This window comes from Crinia signifera, chromosome 9 (genome assembly GCF_055691185.1).
Source record: "Crinia signifera chromosome 9, ASM5569118v1, whole genome shotgun sequence".
Taxonomy (NCBI): Eukaryota; Metazoa; Chordata; class Amphibia; order Anura; family Myobatrachidae; genus Crinia; species Crinia signifera.
The window spans coordinates 49,532,497-49,546,428 of record NC_139225.1 but is presented as its reverse complement, the minus strand read 5'-3'; the positions used below and the strand labels follow the sequence as shown (position 1 = coordinate 49,546,428).

General features: G+C 44.3%; 1 protein-coding gene across 2 annotated transcripts in view; it reads left to right on the top strand.

Annotated features, from left to right (window-relative positions):
- The window catches only part of ANAPC13 (anaphase promoting complex subunit 13), a 32,933-nt gene extending 20,318 nt beyond the window's left edge, over nt 1–12,615 (top strand). For both annotated transcript variants that reach the window (XM_083159046.1, XM_083159045.1), the window contains exon 3: nt 12,357–12,615. In XM_083159046.1, the coding sequence (XP_083015172.1) occupies nt 12,357–12,482 (126 nt within the window). In that variant the 3' untranslated portion in view covers nt 12,483–12,615. The remainder of the gene's footprint in view (nt 1–12,356) is intronic.
- The last annotated feature ends 1,317 nt before the right edge of the window (nt 12,616–13,932 follow it).

The window sequence follows — 13,932 nt, the reverse complement described above, 5'->3', positions numbered from 1 at the left end:
GTCTCAATCATATGTTAAACGCGATGACGTCATTACTAACACTGCGCATACCCGCCGAAGTTAAGGGCGGAGGTAGTCTACCCCGGTGGGACCAGACATCCAGCCCCATGATAGGCGCTCCCGGGTAACATGACCCGAATAGACACAACGATAGGCTAAACATTACAATGCAGATCAGACTAGGGATACGATCTGTTGGTTAGCTAGAAGAAGCTTTAGCGAAACACGTGTCCTAATCTCCTATAGGACGGATTGTAGACTGTTATGTAGGCTGCAGGAAATCTTTTGGTTTGTACGATTACTAGCACTTTAGATTTCAAGCCTCCGCAAATAGACTGAGTTTTGCAAGCTAAATAGATAAAGCCCTGTGTGCATGCAAGCTCTTATAAAGAGCCAATAGAGTGGCACTCTGAGTTACCCACGGCGTTAATAATTTAGTGCAATCTTTGCAAACCGCCATACCGGGCACCCACCAGCAGAGGCCACCATTGCACCTAGGAAAGTGAAATCTGTACTTTTCAATAGCTACTGTTTCTCCCTGTGCTGAAATAAGATACAAATCTAGACCAATACAATTGTATCCATATGAAGCAGAGTACTAATTCCTTGTGCTATATTAACATTTAAGCCTACAGAGGCTACCATACATTGTGTCAAGCTAAATATAGCCTACAAACAAGACATATAAATGTCTCCAAATTATTTGTATTGACTGCAATGATTATTAGCACTATAGATATAATAGACTGACATCGTCAACTAACCTATATTGCCCAATGTGTACACAAGCTCTTAAAAGGAGTCAACAAAGTGACACCCTGAATTACCCACAGCATTAATAATTCAGTGTAATTGTGGCACACCTCCATACCTGGTACCCACCAGCAGAGGCTACCACGACACTCAGGTGATCTGAAGTTCAGCATTCACTATCTCTGTGGGCAAAACCCAGGCCTTTGGCCAGAAATCAGATACAAGTCTAGATTAACACAATTGTATCCACAAATGCACAGAACTATAAGCGGAGCACCAATTCCTAGTGCTACATCACACCAAGATATATGATGTCAGGCTAAAAATAGCCCAAAAACAAAACACACATATATTTCACAATATTCTGTGACTTATACATGTATTGTTTTTTTCCTGGTGGGAATTTACCCATAGATAGCCACATCTCAGTCGCATCCGCCTACATTTTTAATCTTTAAAAACACACTCTTTATCTTTCTCGTGTCAGCACAATTGTATGTTCATGTTGTCAAATTTTTAATTCTTATTTCCTCTACCTCCCCATGGCAGCATACATATGGGTTACGCCCTCTTGGGTAGATATCTGGAAAGGAACACAAAAAAAAACAGACACTGCCCCTATATAAGGACCTCCTCCCTTGGGCTCTGTGTCTTTTTTTCCTTTCCGGGTAGATGTGCATGGCTTACCCTGTGAAGTGGCTGAGAAAAAGGCTGGCTCCCCTGCCGAGTGCAGTAAGGGGTAATGGCGTTTTTGGACCCCCGCTGTCGAGGGCAGTTGGGACGTCCATCTGCTGGAGTACCCCGCCGCCAGGAGCGGTTGCGGGTAACGACGCCGGCATCAGCAGCAGGCATGGATACAGAGGGAGAGGCGCACTTCCGTGACGCGGCGCGTGATGACGCAGGGCGTCACGCGTGGTACATAGGAGACGCCTGAGAGCGTCTGAGGTCATCGGAAGGCGTCTCAGAGTGTCTGGATGCCGGTGATCGTGCACAGGACTGTGTCCATACGGAGGTGCAGACAAGCGGAAAGCGTGTGTTTGATACCAGCAGACTGGGGTAAGGTCCCGACAGGCAGCAGCGCTGCTGGGACTTGGTTGTTTTACTTACCTATAACAGAGGTCTCATGTTGTTTCAGTGAGTCTGTGATAAAAATAATAATGGAGGAAGAGAAAAAACAGCCGAGTAAGCCAGGGTAAGCCACATTGAAATAGCGCTGTTTTGGCTAAGGAAAAAATTTTTGGTTTATGCATATAACTAAAATAGGGTTTTCTTGCTAGGTCTGATACTGGCAAAGAAAAAGGAGAAGTTAAGGCTAAGCACAAAAGGAAGTGCTCATCCTGTGATAAAGTATTACCTGATAAATGCTCAGGTCCTGAATGCAGCAAATGCAGGAGTTCGGTGCAGATGGGATCTATACAGATAACTGATTCCAGGAAAAAGATGGGGTGGAGTTTAACCCTGACTTACTGGAGAACCTACTTTGCTTAGTGCATAAGTCACTCAACATAGAGGACCCTCAGGAGGAGGGTAAGCTGCAGGATCTTTTGTTTAAAGACAAAAAGAGGAAAAATAAAGCCTTTCCATTATCTAAAACGCTACAAGAGGTAGTGGAAGATGAATGGGGACACCCCGATAAAAAGGTGGCAGTACCCTTAAGAGTATCTAAGATGTACCCCTTTGACCATGAGCAGGTCAAAAAGTGGGATGAGGCACCCAAGGTGGATGCGGCTATAGCACGCATCTCAAGGAAAACGACGCTCCCATTAGAGGATGCGAACATATTTAAGGACTCAATGGAAAGAAAAATTGAGATGGGTCTGAGGAAGCAACATACCACAATAGGGGCTTCTATGAAGGCTTCATCAGCAGCAGCAGTAACTACCAGAGTCCTAAGATCATGGTGCCAGGACCTGGAGTCCGACATGTTGGATGGCATTAAGAGGTCAGAACTGCTGAAGGTGGTACAAAACATACAGGTTGCTGTAGAATTTTTATGTGATGCTTCCCTGGATATGGTACGGTTGGCGGCCAGATCTAACGCTACAACTGCGGTAATAAGAAGGGCCTTGTGGCTGAAGCCTTGGGCGGCGGACAGTCAGTCCAAAAACAAACTTATCTCTTTGCCCTTCCAAGGGAGTTACTTGTTTGGGCAGCAATTAGACGAAATTATCACTAAAGTATCAGGTGGTAAGTCGGTATGGCTACCGCAAGATAAAGCCGCAAGAAGGGGGTCATTCAATAAATCATCCCGGTACCAGTCCACGGACTTCAAAGAAGCGAAAACATATAGGCCAGGCAGAGGCTTTCGCAGGCCTTGGCTGGGTAACAGATATAATTTTCGTGGACAAAGAGGCAGAGATGGCAGGTTTGCCTTCAGGCAAAACCAGCAATGACGCCAGAGAGAAAGTAGGCGGCAGGCTGATGCAATATCAACAGGCTTGGCATCAGTCAGTACAGGACAAGTGGGTATTGGAAGTAGTCTCATCAGGCTACAAAATAGAATTTGTCACAGTACCAGGAAGCTGGATGGAAGTATCACCTATCCCCAGCAATTCGGAAGAAAGAGCTGCCTTATTCAGCAGCCTACAGACCATGATAGAACAAGGAGTGGTCATAAGAATTCCCAAACAAGACGAAGATCTGGGATGGTTTTCAAGATTCTTTGTCGTGAAAAAACCGTCAGGGGGGTTCAGAACTATATTAGACCTAAGAAGGCTGAATACCTATGTTCATGTGAAACGATTCAGAATGGAGTCAATCAGATCCATCATACCAGATATAGAAAGAGGGATGTTTCTAACAACAATCGATCTAAAGGATGCATACTTACACGTCCCGATATTTCTGGGACACCAAAGGTTTCTCAGGTTTCGCCTAAGACAAATAACATACCAGTTCACATCGCTGCCGTTCGGCCTGTCTACATCCCCGAGAACTTTTACAAAAATTCTGGTGGTTCTGGTGGCCAACTTAAGGGTGTTAGGCATTGCAATCTGGCCGTACTTGGACGACCTTTTGATTGCGGCAGATACCAAAGAAATGGCGGAAGCACATACAAGGATAGTGCTAGACTACTTGAAACAACACGGATGGTTAATCAACATCCAAAAAAGCCAGCTAGTACCGTCACAAGAGGTGAAGTACCTAGGGGTCATTCTGGATACAAAAGAAATGACTATAAAATTGACAGAAGACAGACGCCTAAAGCTTCTACAGGAGGTAAAAGGGATGTTAAGGAAAAAGGTGGTGTACTCAGAAGACTGCATGAGGGTACTCGGTATCCTGTCGGCCGCATTAGATACGACCAGTTGGGCCAGATTCCACATCAGGACGCTGCAGAATTGCTTCTTGAGACAGTGGAACGGGGATGCGAAGGACCGAAGACAGAAAATATATCTGTCAAAAGGAGCGATAGAAGATCTGCTCTGGTGGTCAAAAGCACACAGGCTGACCAAGGGGAAGTCATTCGCGACCAGTCCACAAGTAGTGGTGACAACGGACGCCAGCGAGACAGGATGGGGCGCGGTGTGCGAAGAGCAGTCGACACAAGGAGAATGGGACCAGGCTATGGGCCGGCAACATTCAAACGTAAGAGAGATGCGGGCGGTGTTCTTGGCATGTCAAGAATTTCAAGAGCTAATAAGAGGCAAAGATCTGGTAATAAGATCGGACAACCAGTCAGTGGTCATGTACCTGAACAAACAAGGGGGTACAAGGAGCCGGAAACTGATGGCAGAAGTCACGCTTATCCTGAAATGGGCAGAACGTCATGTCAGGAGCATCTCTGCAGTGTTCGTGGCAGGGAGAGAAAACGTCAGGGCAGACGCTCTGAGCAGGTACAGGCTAGTCCCAGGAGAGTGGGAGTTGTCAGCAGCGGTGTTTACACAACTGACAAAAGAATGGGGGGTACCAGAAGTGGACCTGATGGCATCGGCAAGCAATGCAAAGGTTCCAAGGTTCATCTCCAGACACTGGGAGCCGACAGCATGGCAGACGGACGCTCTCACGGCGAAGTGGGGAGCGGAGCTGGTATATGCGTTTCCCCCGTTTACAATCATCCACAGATTCCTGAACAAAGTACAGCGAGAGACTGCCACGGTAATAACAATCCTGCCCTACTGGCCAAGAAGACCTTGGTTTGCCAAACTAGTAAGGATGGCGATAGCGGGGCCATGGTTCCTACCCGACCACGAGGATCTCATCGGGCAGGGTCGGTTTCATCAACGACAGCCAGCAAGCTGGAGCCTGGCGGCTTGGTTACTGAAACCAGGACACTTAGAGGGAAAGGGTTTTCCCAGAAAGTAGTCGACACATTACTGAAAGCAAGGAAGAAGTCGACATCCGTGACTTATTATAGAATATGGAGCAAGTATGTATTCTTCTGTAAAGAAAATAACAAAAACCCTAGGTTAATACCTACCATTCTGGACTTCCTGCAAGCAGGATTAGAGAAAAAGCTGGCGGCAAATTCTTTAAAAGTACAGATTTCGGCCATTGGGGCGATGTTAGATACAAAAATTGCGGACAATAAGTACATCCAGAGGTTCGTTCAGGCGATTAAAAAGATCAGGCCAACCTTCCACAACCCTATGGCCCCGTGGGATCTTAATCTGGTACTTAACGCACTGACGGAGGCTCCATTTGAGCCTATAGAGGAGATATCGCTCAAGTATCTTACGATGAAAGTGGTTTTTCTTATAGCCATTACGTCAGCAAGGAGAGTATCTGAGCTCCAGGCCTTGTGGGTGCAAGAACCATTTTTAAACTTCTTCGAAGACAGGGCAGTGCTGAGGACGAATCCTACATTTTTACCTAAAGTAGTTTCCAGCTTCCATCTCAACCAAGAAATAATCCTTCCTTCATTCTGTGCGAATCCTAAGAATACTAAAGAAGAAAGGCTACACAATCTAGATGTGACGAGGGCCTTAAAAGCTTACATAAGAAGGGTACAGGCTTTTAGGAAATCAAAAAGACTGTTCGTACTGATGGAAGGCAGGAATAAAGGGCTGGGAGCTACCAAAACTACCATTTCAAGATGGATTAAAGCATGCATCGGTGAAGCATACAAAATTAGGAAAGTGGAAATCCCGGTGGGGCTTAAAGCCCATTCGACCAGGTCCTTGGCGGCATCCTGGGCCGAAAGGGAGTCCACATCAATAGAAGAAGTATGCAGAGCAGCGTGCTGGTCATCTGCACACACGTTTACCAAGCACTACAGGGTAGACGTCACAGCATCCCAAGATGCCAGCATGGGGCGCAAAATATTGAGCGCAGTCGTATGATAGTAATACGTACAATCTACAGACGGAGGTGGTGAAGTAACCGTATCCTTTCATAATTATGTATGTCCCACCCAGTGATGTAAAACTGCTTGGGTATACCCATATGTATGCTGCCATGGGGAGGTAGAGGAAAGTACAGATTAGTACCTGTTAATAGGCTTTCCTCTACTCCACCATGGCAGCCGTTTTTCCCGTCCCATTTAAGTATTAAGTACTAAGTATTATGTTATAAGGAGCTGTTTAATAAGACACAGAGCCCAAGGGAGGAGGTCCTTATATAGGGGCAGTGTCTGTTTTTTTTTGTGTTCCTTTCCAGATATCTACCCAAGAGGGCGTAACCCATATGTATGCTGCCATGGTGGAGTAGAGGAAAGCCTATTAACAGGTACTAATCTGTACTTTCGCTATGATAAGTGGGTGTCTCCATATCCAAAGTCTAATAATAAAGATAAGAGGAGCTCCCACGTTTTTAGATAAACCGCTATAATGGTTTTCCACTAACACTATACATAGTGTCCAACAAGAGTGCATCCAGTAACAACTTCTTTCCTCTCCCCACTATTTTTTGGACCTAGATATAGTCCTGACGTATCTTCAGTCATCCTGGTTTGAACCATTGAACACCATTGACCTGAAATACCTCACCTGGAAGACGGTGATGCTACTGGCTCTGGCTGCGGCCAGAGGAGTTTCTGAGCTTAGTGCTCTCTTGTAAGAGTCCATACCTGATTTTTCCATCAAGACAGGGCGGAACTTCGGACAAGACAGCAGTTCCTGCCGAAAGTGGTTTCGGCGTTCCATATGAACCAGCGCCTTCTCGTTCAGGATATCCCTGAGTCATTTGATGTGGTTAGGATCTTGCAGATCTATGTCAAGAGAACGTCACGGGTCCGTAAGACAGAGTGTCTTTTTGTGCTGTATGACGCACACAAGAAGGGCTGGCCGGCATCGAAACAATCGATTTGCTAGGTGGATTCGTTCCACCATTCAGCAGGCATATGCGGCAGCCCATTTGACTATTCCGGCCTCAGTGAGCGCTCATTCCACTAGAGCCGTGGTCGCATCCTGGGCGGCTGCTCGGGGTGTGTCAGCATTGCAGCTATGTAGAGCTGCCACTTGGTCAGGTCCACATACTTATGTCAAATTTTACACTATGGCAAAGGATGATACCCAGTTTGTGCAGGCGGTTTGCATGTTCCGGCCCTTTCTGGAAGCTTTGGGACCTCCCCAAGGTTATAAGACCTCAGTACCCCATATGAATGATAGTGAATATAGGATTTTAATATCTACCGGTAAATCCTTTTCACGGAGTTCATATGGGGTACTGAGCTCCCGCCCCAGTGCGGTGCTCTGATTGCACATGTTGTGATCCTGTTTCTGCCTTCTTGCTAGTTGCAAGACAGTGGCGGTGTACTCTTGTACGTTACAGGTCCATTGACCTATTAGGGAGCATCTGAGTTTTGGTGACTAATTGCTCCCCACAAATCTTTAAGAGATTATATGTTAATATAACACAATGACGGGGTTAACTAAGTTTAGTTGAGTGTTGTGTTTGTTGTGGTGTGCTGGTGCGACTCTCACCACGTTACTACTTATGCTAATTCTTACCTCACATACGTTATCCTTTCTTCGGGCACAGTTTCTTAACTGGCTAGTAAGGGGAAGTAGAGGGGAGGAGCCAGCACACCCTGGTTGAATAAAAGTTATGTGCCTGTCTCCAGTCGGATACCCTCTATTCCCCAAGGTTATAAGACCTCCGTACCCAATATGAAGTCCGTGAAAAGGATTTACTGGTAGGTATTAAAATCCTATTTTTGGTACTTGTTTCCTAGCACGGCGCCCATCGCATCGTATACCATAAGGTATACGATGTTAGCTTTACTATTTTAAATTGTATGCCATATACAATGGTATACGATTTTAAATTGTTTAAGCACCCTAATGGGTGTTTTAAAAGTTAAATGTGCCCCCTATAAGATAAATAATTGTATAAGCACCGTAATAGGTGCTTACAATGTTAAAAACACCCCCACGTCACCCGTACTATCAACGCCAACCCGAAGCGTGGGGAGCGCAGCGGTACGCGTCCTCCAAACTTTTCATACCCCCACTATCCACGTAGACTTGGAGTTGATTTTATATAGTGTGGTGAGCGCAGCGAGCCACCGAGCCCAAAGCTTGGTAAACGCACGCGGAATACATGTGAAGTAAAGCGGGGCTCAGTGGCTCGCTACGCTCGCCACACTATATGAAATCAACTCCACGCCGACGTGGATAGTGGGGGTATGAAAAGGTCAGAGGACGCGTACCGCCGCCCCTCGCGGACTCGGAGCGTTCGCCACACTTCGGGTTTATGGCAATACTGGGGGGGCGTGGGGGTGCATTTAACATTTAAAGCACTCATTATGCCCGCATGCAATGCGATGCCATACAACTTAATGTCGTGGGCGCCGTGCTAGGAAACAAGTACCCTATTTTTTCCTCAGGAGTCTCCCCCTTTGGTATAAATCCCTGCTCCTCCCTTTCCTGGATGTCTTTTTCTCCTGTCTCCTTGTTAGTTAGATAGGATAGGTATTGTTACTTCTGTTTAGGCTCACAGGGTTCACTCTGGTGGGAAGCAGCATGGGAGTTTGCCCCTGTGGGGTTCCTGTTCATGTCATCAGTCTGTCTGGCTGTCCAGAAAAGGAACCTGGAAATCTGTGAGTCTCCAAATCATATTGGCTGTATTTCCCACATGGTTGGAAGAAGCCAAGTGCTGACTCGGGTCTCCCCTGCAAATTACTGGAATATTGAGAGGGAAGCCGGCTCCAGCAGCATGTGAGCCGGACTACATTGCCCAGGCTGCCGTGCGCAGAAGTCTATCCGGTACACGTGGCTATTCGGCTGTATTGGAGCATCTCAGGCGGAAGTACATGTCATTTCCGCTGCCCCTATGACGCTATATCTCCTGGACTACAGGATCCAGGGGGCTATGCGCAGCAGTGCAAAGGGGCAGCTGCGTTTGGAAACATGGGACTACGTTTCCCAGGATGATTTTTGTGGCTGTACACTTCCGGGAGTGCCCTCTGCAATTAGGGAGCTGCTATTTAAAAACCAGCAAGGAGTCTGTGTCCAGAGGCAGTTGGCAGAGTGAAAGTTACACTGTACCTGGAAAGGTAGGAATTTAAGAGGCATTCTTTTTACAAATGGAGTTTCTAATACTATTACTGCTGCTGATTAATGCAGGATTCCTGTGTGCATAAGATGGATCTATTTCCCCCCCCCTTCCTTTGAGGACTGATAGTGCCCCTGTGAGGTGAGCCTTATTTTTTTCTTCCTCTGGTAGGGATTAGTGTTTTATTTTCTTCTTCATACTTCATGGCAGCCGTTACAATGGGTTCATCCCCTTCTCCCCTCTACTTACAGGTAGGTCTTTGCCCCCGTGTAAGACCGATCTCTCGAAAATGAAACATAAACAAGCGTCAGAAACTTTCCTGAGCTCAGCCCCCCCCCCCCCCCCCGTCCCCTGGGATGCACCCGCTGTGGATGTGTCACCTGCCAATTCATGTTGGCAGGTAAATCTTTCCCACATCCGCATACAGGGAAAAATATCCTTATTAAACATCATGTTAACTGCGACACCTCCTTTGTGGTGTATCAAATTTATGCCCATGCGGTTTGTTCTATATTGGGAAAACCGAATGTAAATTTAAATGTAATGTAAATTTTAAAGAACGGATGGCAGCTCATCGTTCTACCATCCGCGAAGCATTAATATCAGGCTCAAGGGAGCATCCAGTGGCTCGCCACTTTGTCATTGCCAAGCACCCTTTAACGTCATTGCGGTACCGCATCATTGATACCATTCCATGGTCCATTAGATGGGGCAATCGCTCTCTCAAACTGGTACAGTGCAAAGCCAAATGGATCTGAAATGATCTCTTATGCATGTTTTCGCTAACCCTGCTTTTTCCTCTAAATTTGTTATTGATGTGGCATATGCATTTCATAGGCTTCATGCGCTGAATTTTGTTCATGTAACTTGTACCGCACTATTTGTCATGCTGCCTTATATCTATTACATTTTGTCCTTTGTTTTTGTTTTTCTGTCCCTGACCGTTTCCATGGTGACAGGGTACACAGAATTGACGTGCATGACGCGGATGCGCCATGATGTCATCATCAGTGGCGGCTTCCGGATTCTCCTGCCCGGTGCTGTCCAGCACTGTTCACATGGTATTGCATGTTATCTATAAAGGTATATACCTTTTCACAGTTTGCACTTATGAAAGACTTGAAAAAAGTTGTTTAATACAACTGAAACGTTGTCTACACCTATGGCTCTTTGAGTGTTTTTTTTTCATTTATTGGTTCCAAGTGCTGCACCTTCTCCTGCTACATTGATCCCTATTGTGAAGGCACCGGACTTTCTAGCTATTTATTGGGAGTGCCTGACCAGCATATCATTATATATAATGATGTCAGGTAGGGTAGATAGACACTTTTCAGAATAATACACAGCCTTTATTGATCCGACTGCGTTTTGGGTTTCAACGTTATCAAGGACATACAATGGCACAATCACATAGCACACTTCTAAAACAGTAAACCCCACCCATACACGGAACCCTCCCCTGTCATTAAAATGCAGCTGGACTCACCACCTGCGGTGCGCTGTGAGGGTCTCCATTAATGCTGCTTGATTTGTCACACCGGCTCCTGCATTGCAATACGCTGAGGCCGGGAATGTACGTCATCATTAGTAGCCTACTCTGTTGTACCTTACAGGTCCATTGACCTGAGTTGGAGCGTCTGAGTTTTTTAGTGACTTTTTTGCTCCCTACAATTCACTCCAGTGATTTTAAAAGTTATTTTGTTTTTGACACAATAATGGGGTTAACTAAATCTAGTTGAGAGTGTTGTTGTGGTGTGCTGGTGCGAATCTCACCACATTACTTATTCATGTTAAATCCTACCTCACTTACGTTATCCTTCCTTCGGGCACAGTTTCTTAACTGGCTAGTGAGGGGAGGAGCCAGCACATCCTGGTTGAAGAAATTTATGTGCCTTTCTCCTGTTGGATGACCTCTATTCCTAATGTATTGAGACCTCAGTATCCCATATAAACTCTGTGAAAAGGATTTACCGGTAGGTATTAAAATCCTATTTTCACTTCCACGTAATATACACAATCTATATAAATTAAATCTAGGTAAAGCAATCCAGGTGTTTAGAAATAATATTAAATCATGGGACAAACTGCCGCTCTCTTTTTTTGGGGAGAGCCAACCTGCTAAAAATGGTGGCAATCCCATGACTGTTCTACTCGACTCAATTCAATCCCTTCCAATTCTATTGACAAAATCTGATATAACTCAAATTAACACGCTCATTAGATGATTCATCTGGAGTGGTGGGAGGGCTAGAATTGCCCTGAGGAAACTCCAGCAACCAAAATTCAACGGGGGTATAAATCTACCTGATATTGTGACATGTAACTATGCAGTGATCTTGAGACACTTAAGGGATTGGCTCCATAAAACTGTGATGTATACCGACAGGACACTAGAACAAACCTTTTTAAATAACTGTGATTTTAGTTTCCTTCACCTACATGATCAGGAAGTGAATACAGTAGGAGTATGTCAAAAGTGCTTGTGTTTGTGTGTGGTACACATGTTAGCAGCCACTACAGTGAATATGGGCGCTTGTGAGTACACAATGAAACAATTAATAAAATTAATATTTTTATTTACACCTTGCTCGACAGCCGTACCCCTGACATTGAATACCCCCCTTTATCTTTAACCTTTTTTTTTCATCAACTTATTTCACATGAATCTAATTTCTTCTCTTTACACATCTACTATCTTTATTTTAAATACTTCGCTCCCTAGACTCCTAATACAGGGCAAATAGAGAAGAAATTATAAATGGTATCTGAGAAGACTATCTAATTTTAATGAAATTATTAATAAAGAATTACATTTTAACTCGGTACTAATCTGATTTCTTGGATGAAGAGTGCTTCAAACTTAAACTGATGTTTCTTTTTTCTTTGTGGGGTTGGATGTAATGCCGCCAGATTTCGGTGGCCCTGCTAAATGCTGATCTAACTCTGGTGTTTTTTTTTTTTCTTCTTCTTCTTCTTCTTCTAAGGGACAATCCATTCTTTCTTTTAAAGGGGCAATCACACACCCCTTTAAAAAAGTCTAAGTTTGGCCAGCATCCTTCACGGCCACCGAACTCAGGCGCTATTACATCCTGCTTAATATCTGGATTGATGTTGTAGAGGAATTCCTTTTTTATGTTCTTTTTTTTTTTTATACTCTTTCCTTTCAGAATGAACTTCCAGAGCCTGAACAGGATAATGGTGGAATAATGGAGTCTGTAAAAGAGCAGGAAATGAAATGGGCAGATCTGGCACTACAGTATCTGCATGAAAACATTCCATTGTCGGGGAACTAAATATTAAGTTCCTAGTTTCTTATAGTACTGTTAGGAAATTACTATTTGATGTCTTTTTTTTTTTTTATTTTTTAGGAAATTGCTTAATGGCTGTTTTTGTGGAGTAAACAATAAACTTTTATGTTATGATTGACTGGCATATGTACTAATCTTTGAAGTGTTCATTCTAGGATTGACAGCGGGCAGACCAGCCCTTCGACGTCACGAAAGGGGCGTGCCGTCGTGAAAGGGGGCGGGCCTGGCCGCCACAGTCATCAAAGGGGACGGCCCCGACCCCTCCAAAGCCACTATGCTGCCGGGCATCTGGGCCGTGAGGCTGTTTTAGCGGGGTGCTTCAAGAGGGGCAGGGGCGCATTTTGCCTTTTTAAAAATCAGCAGCGCCCTGCTAAAACAGCCTAGCGGGAACAAAATATATGTATATATGTCAAAAAAGAGGACAGGAGGGGCGCTCCATAGTGCATAAATGACAGTTTTATTAAAATGATCATAAAACCACTTTCAAAAAAAGAGACAAACAATTGCTTGTACCATAAAAAAGAACGCTGTGAGCTGGGTACCACAAGGCTTTTGTATATACAACACGACCCGGCAAACTCCTACCAGCCGTCCGGAGCACTATCGCCAACCAGGATCACCCACTGGGAACACTGATGGTGAGAACAGCGTGTCGTTGGAAGCCGTAGGAACAGAGGCGTGCAGGGGAGCCGGGTACACACACAGCGGACGTCACAGTCCCCACCCTAACTAGTTTCGTAGTAAAACTTCGTCAGAGGGCGTGACCTGTGACCGTCAGCTCAGAATATTGATCAGAATGATCATCCAATCAGGACACTGCAAAAAGGTGCTCTATACTAGTGCTGAATGAAACGGTGCTAGTCATTAGTTTAAGCTGCCGCAGGTGGTCTAAAAGTCAAAGGACTGTATCTTCTATATAGGGAAAATAAAATAAAAGAAGCACTAACGGAAGGGGAATAATTTAACTTTACGTATAGACCTAGTTTACACCTCAAATATGAAGTTTTTAAGAAAAATATCATCTAATTAGGTTATACAGAAAAAAAACTTTTTATACACTTTTTATATACACTACACGGCCGGCAATAGCAGATCGCAGTGTTGATGACACAAATGATTACTCTGAGTCACAGTAATACAATCAATTGGATACATAGCAAATCATAAATAAAGAGGTACAATAATACATACATAAAATGACCACATTATATATAAGCATGCATAATATTGAGAAAAAAATACATACATATATATATATATATATATATATATATATATATATATATATATATATATATATATATATATATATATATATATATCATTCTATTGTATAGGTGGACACATGTCGACTATTATATAAAAAAGCATACAAATTAGTCATAAAATATCTCTAAAAATACAGCTATGCATGAAGAATAACGGCAAGGATTCC